The sequence below is a fragment of the Lissotriton helveticus genome, chromosome 5_1 (genome assembly GCF_964261635.1).
Source record: "Lissotriton helveticus chromosome 5_1, aLisHel1.1, whole genome shotgun sequence".
Classification (NCBI taxonomy): Eukaryota; Metazoa; Chordata; class Amphibia; order Caudata; family Salamandridae; genus Lissotriton; species Lissotriton helveticus.
In genome coordinates this window covers 958509224-958528232 of record NC_136065.1, presented here as the reverse complement: position 1 = coordinate 958528232, position 19009 = coordinate 958509224, and the positions used below count along the sequence as shown (strand labels likewise).

The window sequence follows — 19009 nt, the reverse complement described above, 5'->3', positions numbered from 1 at the left end:
AAAAAGACAGCATACAGGATGTCACTGTTTGCTCCAACCATATCCTTTCTGAGGACCCACTGGTGCTGGAAACAAAGCTGTGATGCAGGGAGCACCACTGGAGAGGGCAGGTTCAGAGGAATGAAGTACTTCACCTTCCTTCTGCTCAAGTACTCACCTGCACCATATCCCACATACAATACTGAAACATATCCTGCACCAGTTACCATTTTAGATCTGATCTCTTGTCTGTGATATGAGCTTTCCCCTTTTCAGATGACTGTCTATTTTTGAAAGTCTGGATTTGCTGAAACTCCTGGATATCATCTTTTGTATGTTTTAAGGGTGCAAATTCCAGTAATTCACTCTAAGGGGAGCCTTACAGTCATATTTGGAGGGATGCAATGCAATCCTCCCCCACGGGAAACCTCACATCATGAGAGCAAAACGTTCCTAGCCATCATTTCCTCTCCCTGCATCAACTAGCCTCCAAGGTCAACAAGCATTTGCAATGCAATAGGTCTCGTATTAGGAAAGTTTGAGCTATTGGTCTTGTAAATGACAATTTTATTTATGTGTTGGTTTTGAAAATAGCTAAATTAATAGCTTTGTCATTTACAATGCCAAAAGTTATAACTTTAGAGTGAGGGAGATAGATAGACAGATGGATTGAGTGAGGGTATAGATAGAGTGAGGGCGATAGATAGAGTGAGGGCGATAGAGTGAGGGCGATAGATAGATAGATAGAGTGAGGGCGACAACAAAATATCCACTATAGTTTACATATATAAACAGAAGCCTAAAAAAATGAAGTGTGAGTACTTGTGTTCAATTTTATACTAGATTAATCAAGAGCGCCCTGTAAGAAATACCATGAAAACATCCCATAAAGAAAGATCTAGTGGTGACCCATCAAAAGAGCCAATTTCTTACGGTCCAATGTCAAAAGGGTAACAAAAAAAGAAATAAACAAGATGTAAATAATTGATCAGCTACAAAAACGCAAGGAATCTATTTAAAAAAATATACTAATGTAAATACTTCTATCAGGAATAAGAAACAGTTTACTCCAGGAAATCCTCTTGTGCCGATTTCCACAAGTAACAAGCAAGATTAGCCAGGACGGAAGGCAACCCCAGCAGGCCAACCAACAAGATGAAAACAAATGTAAAACCATGATGGAGTAGCGTTTATTGCAGTTTTAAATAGCGCAAACTCCACACAAAGATATTGGATCACTGTGCGTGAGCACCAGTTAAATTACACAAGATCACATTCATGTCTTGAGGCACGGGGAGAAGTGATGTGCCCAGAATCACAGGATTTTCAGCACGCCGAGATTTAATCACTGTTCTCAAATTCCAAATTTTGCAGTTCTGGTTGTAACGCCACAGTGAACCCTGCAGATGGACAGACATGGAGATTAAGACGCACAGCGCCATTAAAAGGAGCCTTGCTGGTGGTGATGTACTGAAGCGCTAGGGACATGCCGGCATACCCGACACATGCTCAAGTACACAAGACAACCAAAAGAGCGCTTTGAGGGGAGGGGCGAATGTGGCGTACACATCCGGCACTATAAATTAAACAACTTTTAGCTCTCACAATGCCCAGTGGGGTGACGGTCATCATGATAGAAAATTGTAAATGTACTGCAGCTACGCAGCGGTGCGCCGAGCAGCGCTGCCATGTCTGTAAAACCAAACACACAGGGGAACACTACAGCTCTGTTCCCTGTGTGCCATGACACATCCCTCAATAATAATTCCCGGTGACAACTAGTGTCAGTGCTGGTGGTTGTTGGATTGGACCCTCTTTTGTGTCGGACTCCATCCTGACTGTCTTCAGGGCTGAGGTGTCACATGAAACCTTTAGCTTTTGGCTGCTGCTTCTGCAAGCTAAGCAGGCAGAAATCTCCGTAATGTTTTTGTTTCACTGTAGTCTGAAGCACTCCTTCAGCAGCTTTGCCTCAAACGGATGCTGCATGCTTAAAGGCATCCGTTCATCTGCGACTGCCATAACCTCAAACTAGGTGATTTCAGCAGAAGCGAGGCAGATCAACGACAATACCAACAAGACGTCAGCGATTCACGTTAAATGGATCAAAAAAAAAAAACCTTTGATGCAGCAGGGGGCGGAGAGCAGGGGGCGGAGCGGGAAGAGCTGCTGGCGTGGGAGGGTGATTGATGGGATACAAGGGATTCCCTTTTAAGTCACTTCCATCAAATAAAGAAAAAATGGAAAATGTGCAAGATTTCAGCGACGCACAATTAGCATTTCAAAGATGTAAATATGTGGGTTTGCTGCCAAATATGATTGTATTTGTAGGGTAATTTAACATTTAAAATGATGTTAAAATAATTCAAAGTAATGGGACAGATGGTATTAAATTGCTTTGCTGGGCTTTTTTCCACAATTAGGACACCAAATTGACCAACAGAAATCCTTACTGTCACACTAGGCTCTGTTTTTCATTGCTCATTGTTTAATACTCCACAAGGCTGTCCGGAAGACTAATAAAAACAAGCAAAAGCAAATGGTGGGAGCCTGAAGGAGGAGGGGGTGCGAGGGATGAGTGAGGATGGGGTAGCAGGGGAGGGAACATGGCCTGGTGGAAGCTGGCTGGGGAGGGGGAGGAGAAATCCAAGGAAGGCTGTGTGTGGGGAGAGAGGGGAGGTGCTGGAGCTGAAAGTACGGCCGGACGGCCATCCAAGAATAATTAGGGGAGGAGAAGCTGAGAAGCCGCAGAGCGCACGCTGGGCGAAGCCCTTTGATGTGCTGCGAAGATGAGCGGCCGGGAAACTGAAAGTACGGCTGATAGGAGGGAGGGAGGCTGATGCGCGTGCTTGTTTGGTCACGTGGTTCACGTGAACTTCAAGAAAACTGCAGCAGAAAGCCCTTGGTTTGACGAGGATTTTGGCTACTTGAATTCTCGCTCCCTCAATGCGCTTGCGCGCATTTAAGGTCACGAGACCTAAAAACCATGGCAAAATTTGCAATTTTGATCTAATCAGACTTCTTTACAAGGAAACCTTTTTCAGCCCTGATCCATGAGGGTCACATTTACAAATGTGCTTGTCAATGCATGTTACATTTCCTCACACGCATTGAGGATATCCTAGAAAACCTGACTGGATGCTACTAGTGGTTAGTTCGACAAGCACAGCTGTAGTCTTACATAATAAGTGTTTCACATCAACGTCCTAAGAGATTTATGTGAACAGACATCAATACTATTTGCCCTTCTACAGTTTGCAAACATGGCAATATGTTTAATTATGTACTTAATTCTTTCTACAGGGCAGTGTTTTCTTGTTCTTTTCTAAGTGAAACCAGTATTTCCAGTACTGAACAATTTGTACATTGGCTCCTAAACAATGATCAAAATGACAGCTTTTTATAAGTAGCATTGTTTGCATTTTCATTCATATGTTCCTATTGAGAAAACTTTTGTTACTCCAGGCTCTTGGTTAAAATATTTACCACCCCATATAATCTTGCATCATATCTAAACGTATAAATAAAATTAAATACACACACATTACTATATGTTGGGTGCACAAGGATAACATTTACACAAGTTAATAACATTAAAAAATGATCATACCAAAAAGTTCTCATTCCAGTACATATCTGGACTAAGTGGGTCGAGTTTTGAAGCAAGTGACCGAAGACATTTTCCAGTTAAGTATAGGCAGTGGGATCTCATGCCAAAACAGGTTGTGGGAAGAGCCAGCACACTTTCTAAGTGAGTCAATGCTGTGTGGCACAATACCCGGCTTGTGTTTATCCATTCCTGTGGGGTATCAAGAGAGGCTGTCAGTTACAAAAGCAGTAGAACCCAAAAAACAATCACAGGACAGTGTAAAGGGCCAACGGTCTTCTATTCATCAGTTCTTTAAGTCACTTATTTTTTGTCATCTAAGGCATTCAGAAGGAAAAATATGTCTCTGTCATGACTGTTGCTGCTGCTGTGACATCATCACATAAATGTGCTTGTAAAGGGCTCATGTAATTTACAAGGATCAGGTGCAAAAGTGAACACATTCCTCTTATTTTGTCACAAAGGCACTACTACCAGTGGCGGCTCCTTCATTAAAGTGGAGGAGCGTCGACCGACTGCCAGAAACCAGCAAAAGAATGGAAAAAATAAAATGATAATAACGGAATGTTATTATCATTTTAATTTGTCCCCTGCTGCGGCAGTGCATAAGGGGGTGGTGTGGTGCTGCAGGGGAGGAGTGGTAGAACACCCCTGTGAGCAATCACTGTTTGGTCTGCTCTCTCGGGCTGCCCAAAACAGTCATGCGCACTTCCCCCTTCTCCATGCAGACTGCATTACAGTCTAAATGGAGAACATGCCCACCCCTACAGCCCCTAGCTGAGGGCTGTGTCACGGCCCTCAAACCAATCACAATGCTGCACCCCCCCTGCTCGTGTAAACCCCCTCCCTACATCTGAGAAGTTCCAGCCACCTGTGACTACTACATGTGACCCATTAATTCTGATGTGCTCCTTAACAAAAGTTACTAAATTCATCTGAATTATAAATTTAGCAGAAACAACATTGATAAGCAGTATTCCACCCGGACATTTCAACTGCTGCAAGACGGTGAAGCTTTCTGATGGAATATTGGTGAAAAACATGCAAAAATTGGTACAGTATGTACTATTCCAGCATCTTAATCCCCACAAACTCACAGCTATTTTTATTCCCCTCTTCTTCCCCTCTTCACGGTTATTGGGACTCCGGAACTGGAAATCATGGGGAGGGAAATCATGGGGATTTTTATGTGCCACTCTCAATAAGGGACCTTGTGAAGTATTTTAAAGGAGCACGTATAACTGCAATACTTGTCTCAGAAAACATGATGTTTTTTATTTTTAACCTAATTTCCAGGAAAAATAGTCATCTGTTCGACAAGGAAAACTGGGTTGAAAAATGTGTCCGGGATGCTGAACCAGGTGACCAGAAACTCTTGAAAGAATAAGAGGTTTAGTACATTTTTGCTTGCAGATATATGATGATAGTAAAGAACCTGCCAATCAACACCCACATTTTGCATTTTCCCAGACTTTCATTGATTGTTGGAGAAAACAACCAGCTACTTACTTTCAGTAACGCTCCTAATGATGCATACTCTATTACGCCAAAGATTCCCATAATACCAGACTGGATCCATAAGCTTTCATGGCAGTACTCCCAGGCACCACCAGATAGTGTCATGCGTCTACATATTGGCTTTGCTCTGTCCAGGATATGACGGAGCGAGGCAGCATATCAATGCCATGCGTGTGTGCCAATGTACATTTATTGCTTGACTCTTTCCGCAAACTCAGACTCTGAGCACAAAACAATTGTGAGTACCAGTATAACAATTGTGAGTACCAGTATAACAATTGTGAGTACTAGTATGCAGATCTTTCATATGGGAGAGTTTTTTTTTATGGTAAAAAGAGACCACTCAGCAGAACCGGTATGTGCAAGGGCAGTGAGGAATTTGTGGTTAGATGCAGTATCCACCAGAAAGAGAGTTTCTGAAGGTAAGTAACTTGTTCTACTGATGGATATTTGTAACCGCAGATTCCTCATCTTTAGAATAGATACAAAAGCAGTATGTCACAAGACAGATGGTCTTTCGAGTAGACTCCCACCAAAACATCCAGCCAAATTGAACTGGTGAAATGGTCTTCTCGTCGGCCATCTCCATGCTTCATGAACGAGTGCACTGACACCCACCTCACAGTCTGACAGATGTCAAGGACAGGTACCAAGTGTGCCAATACAGTGATGGCAGCCTTGGCCCTAATGAAATAGGCCCTCAGTCCTTCCAGAGGCTGCTTCTTGGCCAGTGCGTAGCAGATCTTAAAGTAAAGGACTATACACCTTGACAGGGTCCTTTTCTGCTTCGCCTTACATTTCTTTGCCCCAGAGAACACCACAAAAAGCTAATTGTCCACATGATGTACTTTGTTGCGACTAGTGTAAAAACGTAAAGTTATATTGGGGTCCAGCCAATGGAGTCTCTCCCCTGTTTTGAGCATGTGAGGTGGGGAAAATAATGTTGAGAAGGTGATTGATTGCCCAACGTGAAAAAAAGTCTCGACATTCAGCAAGAAGGCCGCTTGGTCCTCAACACCAGGTTCTTCGGAAAAAATGTGGAGTAGGGCAGTTGCACTGAGAGACCCGGGAGCTCACTCATGTAACTGACTTGAATGATTGTGCTTAAGAAGGTGAGGCCTCACTAATGTGTTTTTGCCATAGGGCAGCGCAGCAGGACTTCATGCTATGCTGCCCAACGGCAGAAGAAGAGGGCAGGAACACGCCATATCTATGAGATATGGAGCATTCCTGTCCTTTTTCATGGCGCCAATAGGCTGCTGTGCGCCAAGGCAGGCACCTTTGCACAAAGGCACATGGGTGACTGCATTGAGGGATGATTATTTTTGTGCACAAAAACAATGATAAGAGGTTTTTTCTTTTTCTATGTGTGCTGAAGAATGCAGCACACATAGAAAAAGGGAAAATAAAGATAGTTCCCCTTGTTGTGCCCCCTTTACGCCTACCCTGGGGAGGCGTACCTTTTTGGCACTGCCTCAGAATTATGATGTCTCGTAAATCTGGGGCAGTCTCAAAATGCCATGGATATTGCTGAGAATGCCCCGAGGACCACCCATTGAACGCTCCTTTAACGCAGAAAGCGGCGCTAAAGGGGAAAATATTTACGAGGCAGCATGAAGCCAAAAAAAGTGGCTTAGCGCTGCCTCGTCAATATGGAGCAGGCTTCTGCACCACGGAACGTCGCAAAAAGTGATGTTCAGACAGCTCAAGGGTCCTTATAAATGAGGCCCGTAGTCTTTAGTGTTAGGAGATGCAATAAGCAGCAGTGCATTGGCTTGATGGGAGTACACAGGAAACATGTGAGGACTAAAATAAGGTCCCATTGTGTATCACTTGGCCCTTATTGCAGGCTCATCCCTGAACTTTTTGCCTTCCTCCCGTATTTTGTCTGACCTGTTTTTGTTGGTGTTATCACTCTGGGCACTTTACCACTGCTGATCAGTGCTAAAGTGCATATGCTCTCCCTATTATAAATTGATGCATTGATTAGTGATTCCATGATTGGCTGGTTTGGTTTACGTGGCAGACCCTAGTACAGTGCACTGAGTGTGCCCAGGGCTTGTAAACTAAATGCTGCTGGTGGGCTTGCAGCACTGTTTGTGCCACCCACAGAAGCAGCCTGTAAAAGTGTGTCTCAGGTCTGCCATTGCAGAGCCTGTGTGCAGTCTGGTACTGCCATGCTGACTGGGCAAGTGCACCCACTTGCCAGTCCCAAAACCTTCCCTTTTCTTCATGTCAGACACCCCAATGGTAGGCCCAAGTGCAGGGTGCATTGTAAGTATAAGGTAGGACATGCCCTGGTGTGTGTGGCATGTCCTAATAGTAAATTACAGCCATTTCCGTTTTTTACTATTGCAAGGCTACCTGTTCTCCATCGGCCAGAATGGGCAGTTAGATTATTACATTTTATAATCCTAATTGACTCAGGGAACATGGTAGAAATTCGAGTTTAGTATGCCTGAACTCAGAATGATAAAATACATCTTTTAGTGAAGTTGGTTTTAATATTCTGTGTTTGAAAATACCACTTTTAGAAAGTAGGTATTTTCTTGTCTAACTATCCACGCCTGCCTCTGCTAGGTTGTGTATTCCTTGTCTGGAGTCTGAGTGACAGGGTTGGGGGATTCCAGGAGACAGGGTGAGTCAGCCCAGTGGTGAATAGAGATATCTGCATGTAGATGGGTGAGAGGAATTGCACCTGGGACCTGAATGGGGCTGTGCCTGCCTTCCACAATGCCGGCTTCACCCCCTGTGGTGCGTCTTATATCTCTGCCCTGCACTGTGAAAGAAGAGAAGGAGTCATGTCAACAGAGTGCTCCTGTGCTCTGCCTTCCCTCCACAATGCTGCCTCCTGGGGCGTCTGATGGTTCTGCCCTGCACTGTGAAAGGAAAGAAGGACTGATGTAAACAGGGTGCTCCAGGACTGACCAGAACTGGTTTGGACTGGGCAAAGGCCCCTCTGCCTTCAGAGGACAAAGGATTTTGGGGTATAAATATTGGGACCCTGATACCAAGAATGTAGATCACTTTTTAACAACAAGAAGAAACCTTTGCTGAGGAGTGGAACCAGAGAGACTGAGGAGAGACTATCCCTAAGCTGAAGTGCTGCATGGGGGATTGGCCTGCAGTGGTTGCCTGACTGCCAAAAAAAGGAGAGAGGAACTTTGTGTGTACTTTCATCAACTTGTGTAAGGATCTCCACGGCCTTGGAACAGAGGTTGCCTTCTACTGAAGTCTCAGGGACAACAGACTTCACCCACCAGCTCCTCAAGAGTTCTCCTGAAGTGCCTGCAGTTGTGTTGGACTTTTTGGGGACTTGCGTGTCGCAAGAAGCTGGAAGCGCGACTCAAGATTAAGAAGCGTGTCGCCGAACTGCCGCTGTCGCTTCACAACACAAATCCCATCGCATCGCCAGAGGAGAGGATCGACGTTGCAGCACACACCGCCGCATCACCGTGAAGAGTGTCGCAGGGCCTGTCAGACACTGAAGTTGCATGTGGACCAAAGGCGCCTGTAACTTTGGGCCCAGCACCAATGAAAGAGAGACTGGTGCAGGACTTGCATCTGGAAATGGAAGCCAGCACATGAGTCAGTGTGAAGTATGTGTTACAGGGGTTCAGTTGGCACAGAGGTTGGATCCGCTAGCAGCAATTAGAATGCAGCCTCTGAGATCCTTAGGGCCTTAAAGCGCATCAGAGAAAGCTGCAAGTGTGCCAGAAATATGTAGCATTGGCGTTGGGATCAACTGTGAGACTGGCTCTTCAATTATAGATCAAGAGCAAGATTGATTGGTGCTTTGATCCCCTTGGGACTTCTCTTTAAGTAGAGACCGGTGGGATAGGGTCAAGTGCTGCTTCACATTCTTGTGCGTCCTCTTTAATTTGAGAGCCGAATTACTAGATGATTCCACCTATAAGAAGCCCTGTTGAAGGATCAGCCTCAAGATTGGGTATAGGTCTTAGGGACCAGCCTCAAGAATCGGTATAACTCTTTAGGATCAGCCTCAAGAGTGGGTATAGGCCTGTGACCTCACCTTGGAGAGGGAGCGGGATTTACATGAGGCCCGTGACTTCATTCACTTTTCCGTGATGTACTCTTCACTTCATGGTCCAAGATCACCTTTAACTGCATGAGGATACATTCATCACACAACTTGGAGTTGTGCCCCTCATGCAGGTATGTCACTGACATTGGTTTACAACAGTCACAACTTGGTTTGAACCCTGTAGTTTTAGGTGGGGATATGATTCCCTAGTAACCTGGAATTCAATTTGAAAAACTTGTCAAAAGGGAATGTGATTTTACCATCCGGCCACCAGGTGGTACTCATGAAGGCCTTCTAGAGTTCTGCCTTTATCCCAGAATATGATGTTACGCACTTTTACACCTTACATTGAGAAATACACTACATATTCAAGTCCAAACTTCAACACTACCTTCTTGATGCATCATTCCACAGAGGTTGGGAAGACTACATTGATATTCCAGCTCCTGAGTCGGAAATGAGAGGAACCTGGAATTTTGGTATGCAGGAAACTAACTTAATTTTAGGCTTTGCAATACTCACCCGATGAGCATGGAGTGAGGGAGGCAGGGACTGGGGAAAGGTGCAGCCATTCAACCCAAAGTTCACAAGTATCTGCAGACATCCAAGCAGCACAATAAGGGGCAAGACCACATGCCTTTTCAGTCTATGCAATCAAGATCTGGAACATCCCCGTTAGACCTGTGTCAAGGTGCCTGGAACATCCACAGGAGCCGACGATGTACCCAACGCCCCTCCGCCTCAGACACCACCCGAATGTTTATAATTCCAGGTAATGCTCGAAACGGGGGGAAAGGGGAAGTGGAGAGACAAAAAGAGAGACGACCTAAATGGAATTGGATGACAATTCTTCTGTCGTGGGTCGGGGCGTCTTCTTGACTGTACCTGAAGGGAAACAATATTTTATAGAACACACTTTCCTGAATACTCTTTAGACTATAAACATTATCTTTGGAAACCACAATTACCCCTAGTGTTTTAGGTCTTTGCTTCTCTCTTGTGTTATAATGGCTTTTTAATCCCTCTGGCTACTTCAATGCTGAAAGGAGAAAACAGATTTACATGAAATTATACCCACCTAGAATATTACGCTCAACTCCTACACTCTCCTAAAATTTGCCACCACTCATTACCTGATTGTAGCGTGAAGGGGCTCACAAGTTCAACTGCGCTTCTGCGGCTTTCTTGACTGACAATTTAGAATAAGGACTCAGACTGCAGTGAATGCCAAAATTCTGAATGTTCCAATTTACATTGTCTTTGAAATGCTAATTTCAGGAAAAAGTCTTTTAACTAAAGTTCTCTGGAATAACTCCACTTTAAAAGGGGAAAAAAATAACGAACAAGCCTGACTGGATACTGCTTCTCCTCAAGTCAGCTGAAAAGGCATCCCTCGTTGCGCATGCGATACTTGGTTGCTTCGGAAAACACTGTGGACTTTTTCTGAAGGTCTGTGACTAGATTCTTGAACTTTGGTTTTCTATTCCGGCACGGAGCTCAAAACTGAACGTGCTTGTCCGCCGGAACACAGTTGAAGTGCGCAGTTCGAATTACGAACGCGCACCTCGTTTGCTTTGATGATCACGCGCTGAGCAGACACTAGACTGCTGACCCGTAGTGGCTGCGTCCGTTCTGCTCCGCCATGTTTGATTTCCTGCTGAGTTCTGTATAACCCTCAAACACTGGTTGCACATCAGAATGGTCATCCGGTGTCTTTTCTTCCACCCTGAGGAGATGCAACCCTTGCGTTGAGGTCGAGGTTTCCTTTTCTGGACTCTGACTAAGGAAATCCTGACAGTACCTCCCTCCAAAGGGGACCCTCCCATTGTGGGTTTAGTAGGATTTGCCAAATGGTATTGCCTTATCAGTCTGGGTGCGTGCACATTGGAAGAGGGCTCCCATGATCTTTCTTCAGGCCCATAACCCTTCCAGTCAACTAAATAATGCAGCTGATTTCTAGAGATTTTGGAATCTAAGATCCTACTCACTTCGAACTCTTCCTCTGACTCCATAGTAATGGCTAGTGGTTTTTTCTTGAGTCTAACATTGGGTGGGTTTTTCTTGAGCAGTGACACATGAAAGGTGGAATGAATTTTTTGTGAACTAGGGAGCTGCAATTTGACCGCTACTGGATTTATGATTTTTTGAACTTTAAAAGGACCAATAAATCTGGGTTGGAATTTCCTGTTCCCCTTTAATTTCAAATGCTTAGTGGAAAGCCACACTTGATCTCCCACTTCAAATTTGGTTCCCTCTCTTCTCTTTTTATCAGCTTGATTTTTGTAGGATGCCTTAGCTTTTGACAGATTCTCTAGAGCCTTCCTGTAAGTGTTTTTTAAATCATGCATTAAGCTGGAAATGGCAGGGACTGAATCATCTTTTGACCCTAACACTAAACTAGGATGTTTTCCTGAGTTTAAGAAAAAAGGAGTGTAACCTGTGGAACTGTGCACTGCATTGTTGTAAGCAAACTCTGCAGTCCACAACAAATCTGACCAATTACCCTCCTGTTCCATCAAGTAGAGCCTCAGATATTGTTGCAGTTCTTGGTTGACTCTCTCTGTCTGACCATCGGTTTCTGGGTGGTAACTGGTAGAATAGCGAGAGTCAATTTCCAAATTTTGCATGAATTTCTTCCAAAATTTTGATACAAATTGTGTCCCTCTATCAGAGATAACAATCTGAGCGATCCCATGAGCTCGGACCACATGTTGGTTAAACACATGAACTAGCTGAGAAGCAGTGGGCACAGCTTTTAGCGGAACAAAGTGACTCATTTTGGAAAAGGAATCTACCAACACTAATATAGCGGTGTGACCCTGACTGCTAGGGAGATCTACAATCAGATCTAATGAGACGGTATGCCAGGGGTAGGGTGCATTAGGCAAAGGTTGCAACAACCCTTGTGGGGCTTGCCGATTGGGTTTCCCTTTTATGCATAACTCACATGTCCTTACATACTGTCTCACCTGAGCCGACATTTTTGGCCACCAAAAGTATCTCTTGACCAAATCCAAGGTTTTCGTGGGTCCTTTATGACCCACCAGACGGTCGTTGTGACAGCTCTTCAAAGCTTTCTCTTGCATTTCTTCGGTTGGAAGGTACAACTTCCCTTCATGGTATGGAAGACCATCCACTAGTTTCCTTCTGTCATCTTCTCTTGCCCAATCACTTAGCTGATCGTCAGACTGAGTTTTCAAAATTTCGGTGGTGAATTCACTAGAATGAATGGCTCCAATAATTTTATTTTGCGGAATTATGGGTTCCTCTGTAGTCTCTTTCACTGTATCTGTAGACCCAATTCGAGACAAGGCGTCTGCTTTCCCATTTTTCACTCCTGGTTTGTATGTGATGACAAAGTCAAATTCTGAGAAATATAATGACCATCTTAACTGTCTGGGAGTTAGTGTCTTTGCTGACTTTAAAAACTGTAAGTAGGCTGTCCGGATTTTGGTTTAAACCGAGTCTGCCCGAGACTACACTACCGGATGAAAATCAGCTGACCCGGTTTAAACCGAGTGTCGCTGATTTTCATAGTTGTTGTGAGCTGTTGCACTGTAGTTGCACCATTTGGCCACTTGATGGAGCCATATCCTTATAATGTCAATGTGCGCTTCACAGCGTGTGAACTGACAGGCCCTTCGGAGCTGGGGCAGGTGGAAAGGGGGAGACCCGTGACCTCGAGCAGAGCAGGGCATTCGTCGGGCCATTGTTAACGCAGGACAAGTGGCAGTATTTGTAACAGCAAGTGGCGGAATAACTGCTGCACCCAGAGGAACAATGGAGTGGGGCAAACACGAGCTGCACGCCGAGACCCCATCTCCCCTCGGAGCAAGGTTGAGGCGAACACCATGCAGCCAGCACACAACCCGCTGCGCTGCCTGTGCGGGACCACATACGGAGTCAGTGGAGACGGGCAGCCTGAGTCCTTAAGCATGGGCCCCTCACAGACCGCTTCTGTCACCCAGAACCAGAGCCTGGTGTGCTGCAGCCCCGCTCCGCCCTCCGGGGCAATAATTGTAAAAAAAAGATTCTTACTTTGGCATTGCTTTGTGTCAGCGAAAGAAGCAGTTGAATTTTCTGAGTGCACGTTTAAATAGCAGTTGCGCAACACATTTCCTGCCCCTCGGAAACCAACTTTCTTTTGGAAACTGGACAAATGTCATCTGTTTTTTCCGGGCTGAAACTGCAGAGAATCCACAAATACCCTTAGATCCCATCATGAAATGGACACGATGGAGTGAGTCACTTTGCATGACTGAATTTTTAGAGGTTTCTTTTGCCCCAGCTGGCGTTATTGTTAGTAAATAGGGCCTGCAGTGTATTCTGGGAGGAGAGTGGCGAGCCTGTCAGCAGGCTGTAGTATCTTCAAACCGGGACGGGTCAGTGTGCACCTTGGGGTGGTGGGTTGCCTGCTGAGAGGAGGAGGCAGGGCGTTTTAGGCTCTCTCTAATAGGGAAGCAGCCAAACAGCCTGCAGGGACGGATGCCGCAGAGGTACATTCTTTGTTAAAGGGTTGCCGCTGCGACCTGGTTGCTGCTCAGAATCCCTTCATTAGCATGTCTATTAAAACACGCAGTTCCCCATTCCTGCTCCCAGCATGAGGCAAGGCAGCGGGGGGGGGGGGGCTCTCCCCGTGCTCCAGCAGTGAGGGGAATCTGCAGGCTGACCTCGAAGATGAGTTGTGGTGACCCGTTTCTGCGCCGGGGATCGTGTTTCCCGTGTAAGCAGAGGAGAGGATGTTCCCCGATTCAAACCCTCATTGTGTTTGGAGCTCGCCTCTGCGCCTCCGAGTCTTTAGGAGAAAGTGGAAAAGTGTGTGTGTGGTGGTGGGAGGGAGAGGGGGTTCACTGCAGACATTGAGGGAAACGGGGAGGGTGGGGGTCATCTCCAAAAGTGCATCTCTTTGGACAGCAAAATTCGAAGGTGCACGAGCGGCGTCAATCACAGCACTGCATGACAAGAAAAGTAAATGGATGCTGCAATTATTGAAGCACGTACTTAGCTTCAATTAGTCAGTATCAATTAACGTTCAGAGTCGAATGTGGGACTTTAAACCCTTCCTTTTCCCGACCAAGCCCTTCACCGGTATTCTCTACCACTTATCACAATAAATTGTCTCCTTTCTCATTCCCGTTGCATCATTTTGTTCTTCAGCCACCTCTCCCCAACCAACCTCTCTTTCTCTCTTGCTTTCATGGTTCTTGCTTTCTAACTCCATCCCTTCTCCCCGCGCTCCATTCTCTGCTTTCTTTCTGCAGTTTTCTCAGTTCTATCCCTGCTCTCACCATGGTTTCTCCTTTATTTTTTACCCGCCCGTATCGCTCCCTCGCCAGTTTTTCTCTTGCTATCCCTGAACTCTTCTGTTTTTCTTAATGCTTATCTGAAGGTGTGAAGGGTGTCTCTCGCGAGTCTGTAGGACGCTTCAGCCATCAACCTACACTGACCCTGGTGCACACTGCAGAGTGTAATAAGATGGTTTGTGTTTGCGTTGGGGGTTCTATGATTGCTTTCTCTCACCAGCAACAGCTGCCCGATCTGCATCCAGACATCCCCATACCCGCGCTCCGGCGGCCCCTTCCCCACCCCAACAGTTTCAAATGTCACCAGAAGCCCCTGAAGGCAGAGGGATGAGTCCCGGGGGTCCCCTTATCATTCACACTCAGGCAAATCCCCAAACGACCCAAAGGTGACATTGCAATGCAAAGTACCTGGCTTAAACACAGGCTGGGCTCTCCCGCCCCCTCTCTAAACACCTCACTGTTTGCCCTATTATTAGACAAAACCTCTCAAAGGAGAATGCGCTTCTCTGAGATTTACTGTTTAGATTTACTGTTGGTTGTGCTTTTAAAACACGTAATCCCGCAGTAATTGCTTTTCTGAATCAAGAGGTAAATGGATTTGCACTAAGAAATGCGCCTCGGAACAAGCACATCTTTAAATTATTACTTTGCTCCCATTGAAATAATGGCCTGTACCCTCATCCCCTGGTTGACTTCTTAGTTTAGGGCTGTTAATTGATTCCGCACCTGTGTTTTTCTTTCTTCTGGGGTCATTTTACATTGAGGTGTCACTGAATGCCGTGTTTTAACTGAATTCAATGAATTTTAGTAATTTAAAATGCAAAAAAAACACTATCAAGCTATTTCTTTCATTCAAAATCGGGATTATTTGAGAATATTGCCGGAGTCTCCCAAAAAAGTGATCATCATAAAAGTATCACTGAATTCTTGATTTAAATGGACTGATCTAGCAAAGACATTTAGTAATTGCTTTAAATAGTGTGTGTTCGTTGCCCCTTTTCAACTATGTATGTTGTAATATTAACACATCTTTCTTATATAAATATGCACACACATATAGACATATATTTATATATGTGGTATAGTCCCCATTAGAAGTTGCTTTTTTATTCTGAACAGTAATGTGTTTAGAATGTTACCACATTGAAGATTAATTATGTTTTGTTAAAATCCATTTTGTTAATATAACCCTGCAACCTAGAAAGCAATAATTCTTCTCGCTTTCTTTTTTTTAGAGTGTTATCAGTAGTTTGAATAATACATTTTCTCGCTGCAAGGGATTCACAGATGTGATTTTATAGCATGATCCCTCACTGCCTGTAAAGAAGCTTCTGCAGTTTGCAAACATATTCAAAAGACAAGAGCAAAAATGGAAGTAAGATTAAAAAGAGAGGACAAATAGTAAAAAGTAACAAAATTAAGGAAAAGGAAAGTAAGAAAAGGGTGAAAAGAAGGCTAAAAAATAAAAAGAATACTGAAATGCGAGATTTTGCCTGCGCTCTAGAATGTGAAGAAAGAGCTCGGCTCTTGGCACAGTCCACAGATATCATGTAAGTGGAGACACTAACCTTCCAACCTATGCACCCGACCCTTGAAGAGCCTCTGAGGAGACGGAGCCCTGGGAGGGGTACACTGGCCTGTTATTGGTATTTGTCACTCAAGAACATTCCTGCACGGGGCAGCAGTACACATTCATACCATGCCAAGAATATTTGCTAAAACATTTTTTTAAAGAAAAAGATCCCCAAGAATGTTTTCCCCTCAAAATATATCCAACAGCATCATCCTTTTTTTGTTTTAATTAGATAAGATTAATCGACCGCATATGTTTTATGAAATTAGACCTTACTAACTTAAAATCTCTCTGATGTAGACTCTGGGCATGAGGACGAGTGCACTGATGTGGATGTCCACTGTGAATAATTAATTTAAGAATACCATGGGCAAGTGCTGAGGACCAATTCAGGAAATTTTATTTTACAATGCATGAGAAATGGCTAGCAATTATGCATAGAAATGTCCCTTCACCAACCATGGCGTTCACTGTGGTACTCTGCACAAGTATTAGATCCCTGCCGTAAAGGAACATTTTTTCCAGACTTTGCAAAGTACAGCTTCATTTTTGACCGCTTTAATACCTCTGAGGGCATATGCACCCAGTTCAACCATATGTTGCAGAACCTGTCCCAGAGAAGGTCAACCTTGAGGTGCACCGGTACTGGCATGGAAAGCTACGTCAGTGGCCAGAGTTGGCAAATTGTGTACTGGCTGTTTTGGCGTTGCCAGTCTCAAGTGCCAATGTTGAGAGGGCGTTTTCACAAATAAAAGTGTACATGGGAAGAAAAGAGAGAGCCCGAATGACTAAAGAATCACTGAAGAAATATTGAATGGTGTACTACAATAAATTTGACTTGTAAAAATGTATTTGGACTTCATATACACGTACGTACACTGTCTATATGCCATGCATCGATGAAGAAAGCCAGGAATAATAAAAGCAAAGCGTTCCATAAACACCGGAAAAACACTGTTTCGTTGTTTTTTATGGCGCGAAAATTAGTAATCACTGAAAAACACTGTTTTTTTCAGGTATTGAAATCACTGGAAAACACTGACAAAACACCACCAGAATTTACCCAAAATAGAAACTGAAAACAGGAAAGCCTAACTGTAAGTTACGACGATCTGTATAGACGGTCACACAATGCCTGGCTCCCAACAAATAGTGTCTCCAATCCTGGAACGCTTCTTTTACTGCCAGCAGTTCTTTGTCAGCTATGGAATAATTAATTTCGCATTCTGACAATTTCCGGGATCGATATGCCACTGGATGAAGTTGCCCTGTCAGTTTGCTTCTCTGTGATAAGATTCCTCCTGTAGCGAAATCGGAAGCGTCGGTTTTGACATAGAAAGCCTGCTCTGGATCGGGGTGCACCAAAATTGGGGCCATCACAAAAGTCTTCTTTAAACACTGGAATGCCTCTTCTGCCTCAGGTGACCATTCAAATCTTTTGCCCTTCCTTAACAACTGAGTAATAGGAGAGGCCAAGGTGGAGAAATTTGGTATGAACCTCCGGTAGAAATTGGCAAACCCGAGGAAGCTTTGTATCCCCTTTACATGTCGTGGTGACGGCCAATCCTGAATGGCTTGCACCTTGGTAGGATCCATAGCGACTCCTTCTGGGGATAACACAAATCCTAAAAATTCCACCTGCTCTGAATGGAACACACACTTTTCTAGTTTGACGAACAAGTTATTGTCCAAAAGTTTTTTCAAAATGGCTCTGACATGTTTCACATGATCTTCCATACAGTCGGAAAAGATTAGGATGTCATCTATGTAGACAACGGCAACACGATCAAGGAATTCGCTAAGCACATCATTGACTAGATGTTGAAACGCTGCTGGCGCGTTGCATAGACCATATGGCATCACTTGATATTCGTACAGGCCATATTTGGTTCTGAAGGCGGTTTTCCATTCGTCGCCTTCGGCAACCCTCACCAAATGGTATGCCCCTCTTAAGTCGAGCTTAGTATAAATTCTAGCTCCTTTGACCTGATCTAGAAGCTGTGATATAAGGGGCAAAGGATATCTGTTCTTTACAGTCACTTGATTCAAGGCTCTGTAGTCTATGCAGGTACGCAAGGTACCATCCTTCTTTGATCGAAAAAACAGAGGCGATGACACCGGGGATTGGGAAGGCCTGATGAACCCATTCTTCAGATATTCATCCAAATACTCCTTCAGATGGACATTCTCTGACTCCGTTAAGGCGTATATGCGACTACATGGAAGTTTAGCTCCGGGCTCCAACTCGATTTTACAGTCGTATTCACGATGCTCAGGAAGTCTCTCGGCATTTTTCTTATCAAACACGCTGGCTAAATCGTCATATTCTTTTGGAATTTCTCGAGTTTCCAATACACAAATGTCGTTCGTGATTTGGGCGAGTTCCTTAGCTGGTGACCCCTCTGATTGTTTACTTGTTGCTTGGAGACAATATTTCTGACAGTATTCCGAATCCATGGTAACTGTTCTTCTTTCCCAATCAATGGTCGGATTGTGTTCGGACAACCACGGAAGGCCCAGGATTAATTGAAACTGTGGAGCGTCAATAAGGTTAAATCGTATGTACTCACGATGGCTCTGTAACCCAATTAATTCAAGCGTCTCTGTTTCTTCGGTTATTGGACCAGAGGTGAGGTTAGTACCATCCACCGCTTTGACCGCCTCACACTGTTTCTTCCTCACGGCCTTTAAACCAATTTCTTGTGCGTATTTTATGTCACAAAAATTTCCGGTGGCGCCCGAATCTATCATAACCGATGCTTCCTGATTTCCTCGAGTTCCAAATTGTATGGTACATGAAACGGTTAGATGCGGTGCGGCTGATTGTAGGGTGTTGACTAATTGCTGAGGCTCTCGCGTAAGTTCCTCAGTACCTCCCACCAGGGCAACCCCATTCACTGGTGGGACCTGTCTTTTATCCCCACACTGCTTTTGGATCTTTTTGGACACTCTTTCACAAAGTGCCCCGAACCTCCACAATACATGCA

General features: G+C 44.5%; 1 protein-coding gene across 1 annotated transcript in view; it reads right to left on the bottom strand.

Annotated features, from left to right (window-relative positions):
- The window catches only part of CFAP46 (cilia and flagella associated protein 46), a 1487057-nt gene that overhangs the window by 585714 nt on the left and 882334 nt on the right, over nucleotides 1-19009 (bottom strand). The window contains exon 43 of the mRNA XM_078643461.1: nucleotides 3587-3775. Within this exon, the coding sequence (XP_078499587.1) occupies nucleotides 3587-3775 (189 nt within the window). The remainder of the gene's footprint in view (nucleotides 1-3586; nucleotides 3776-19009) is intronic.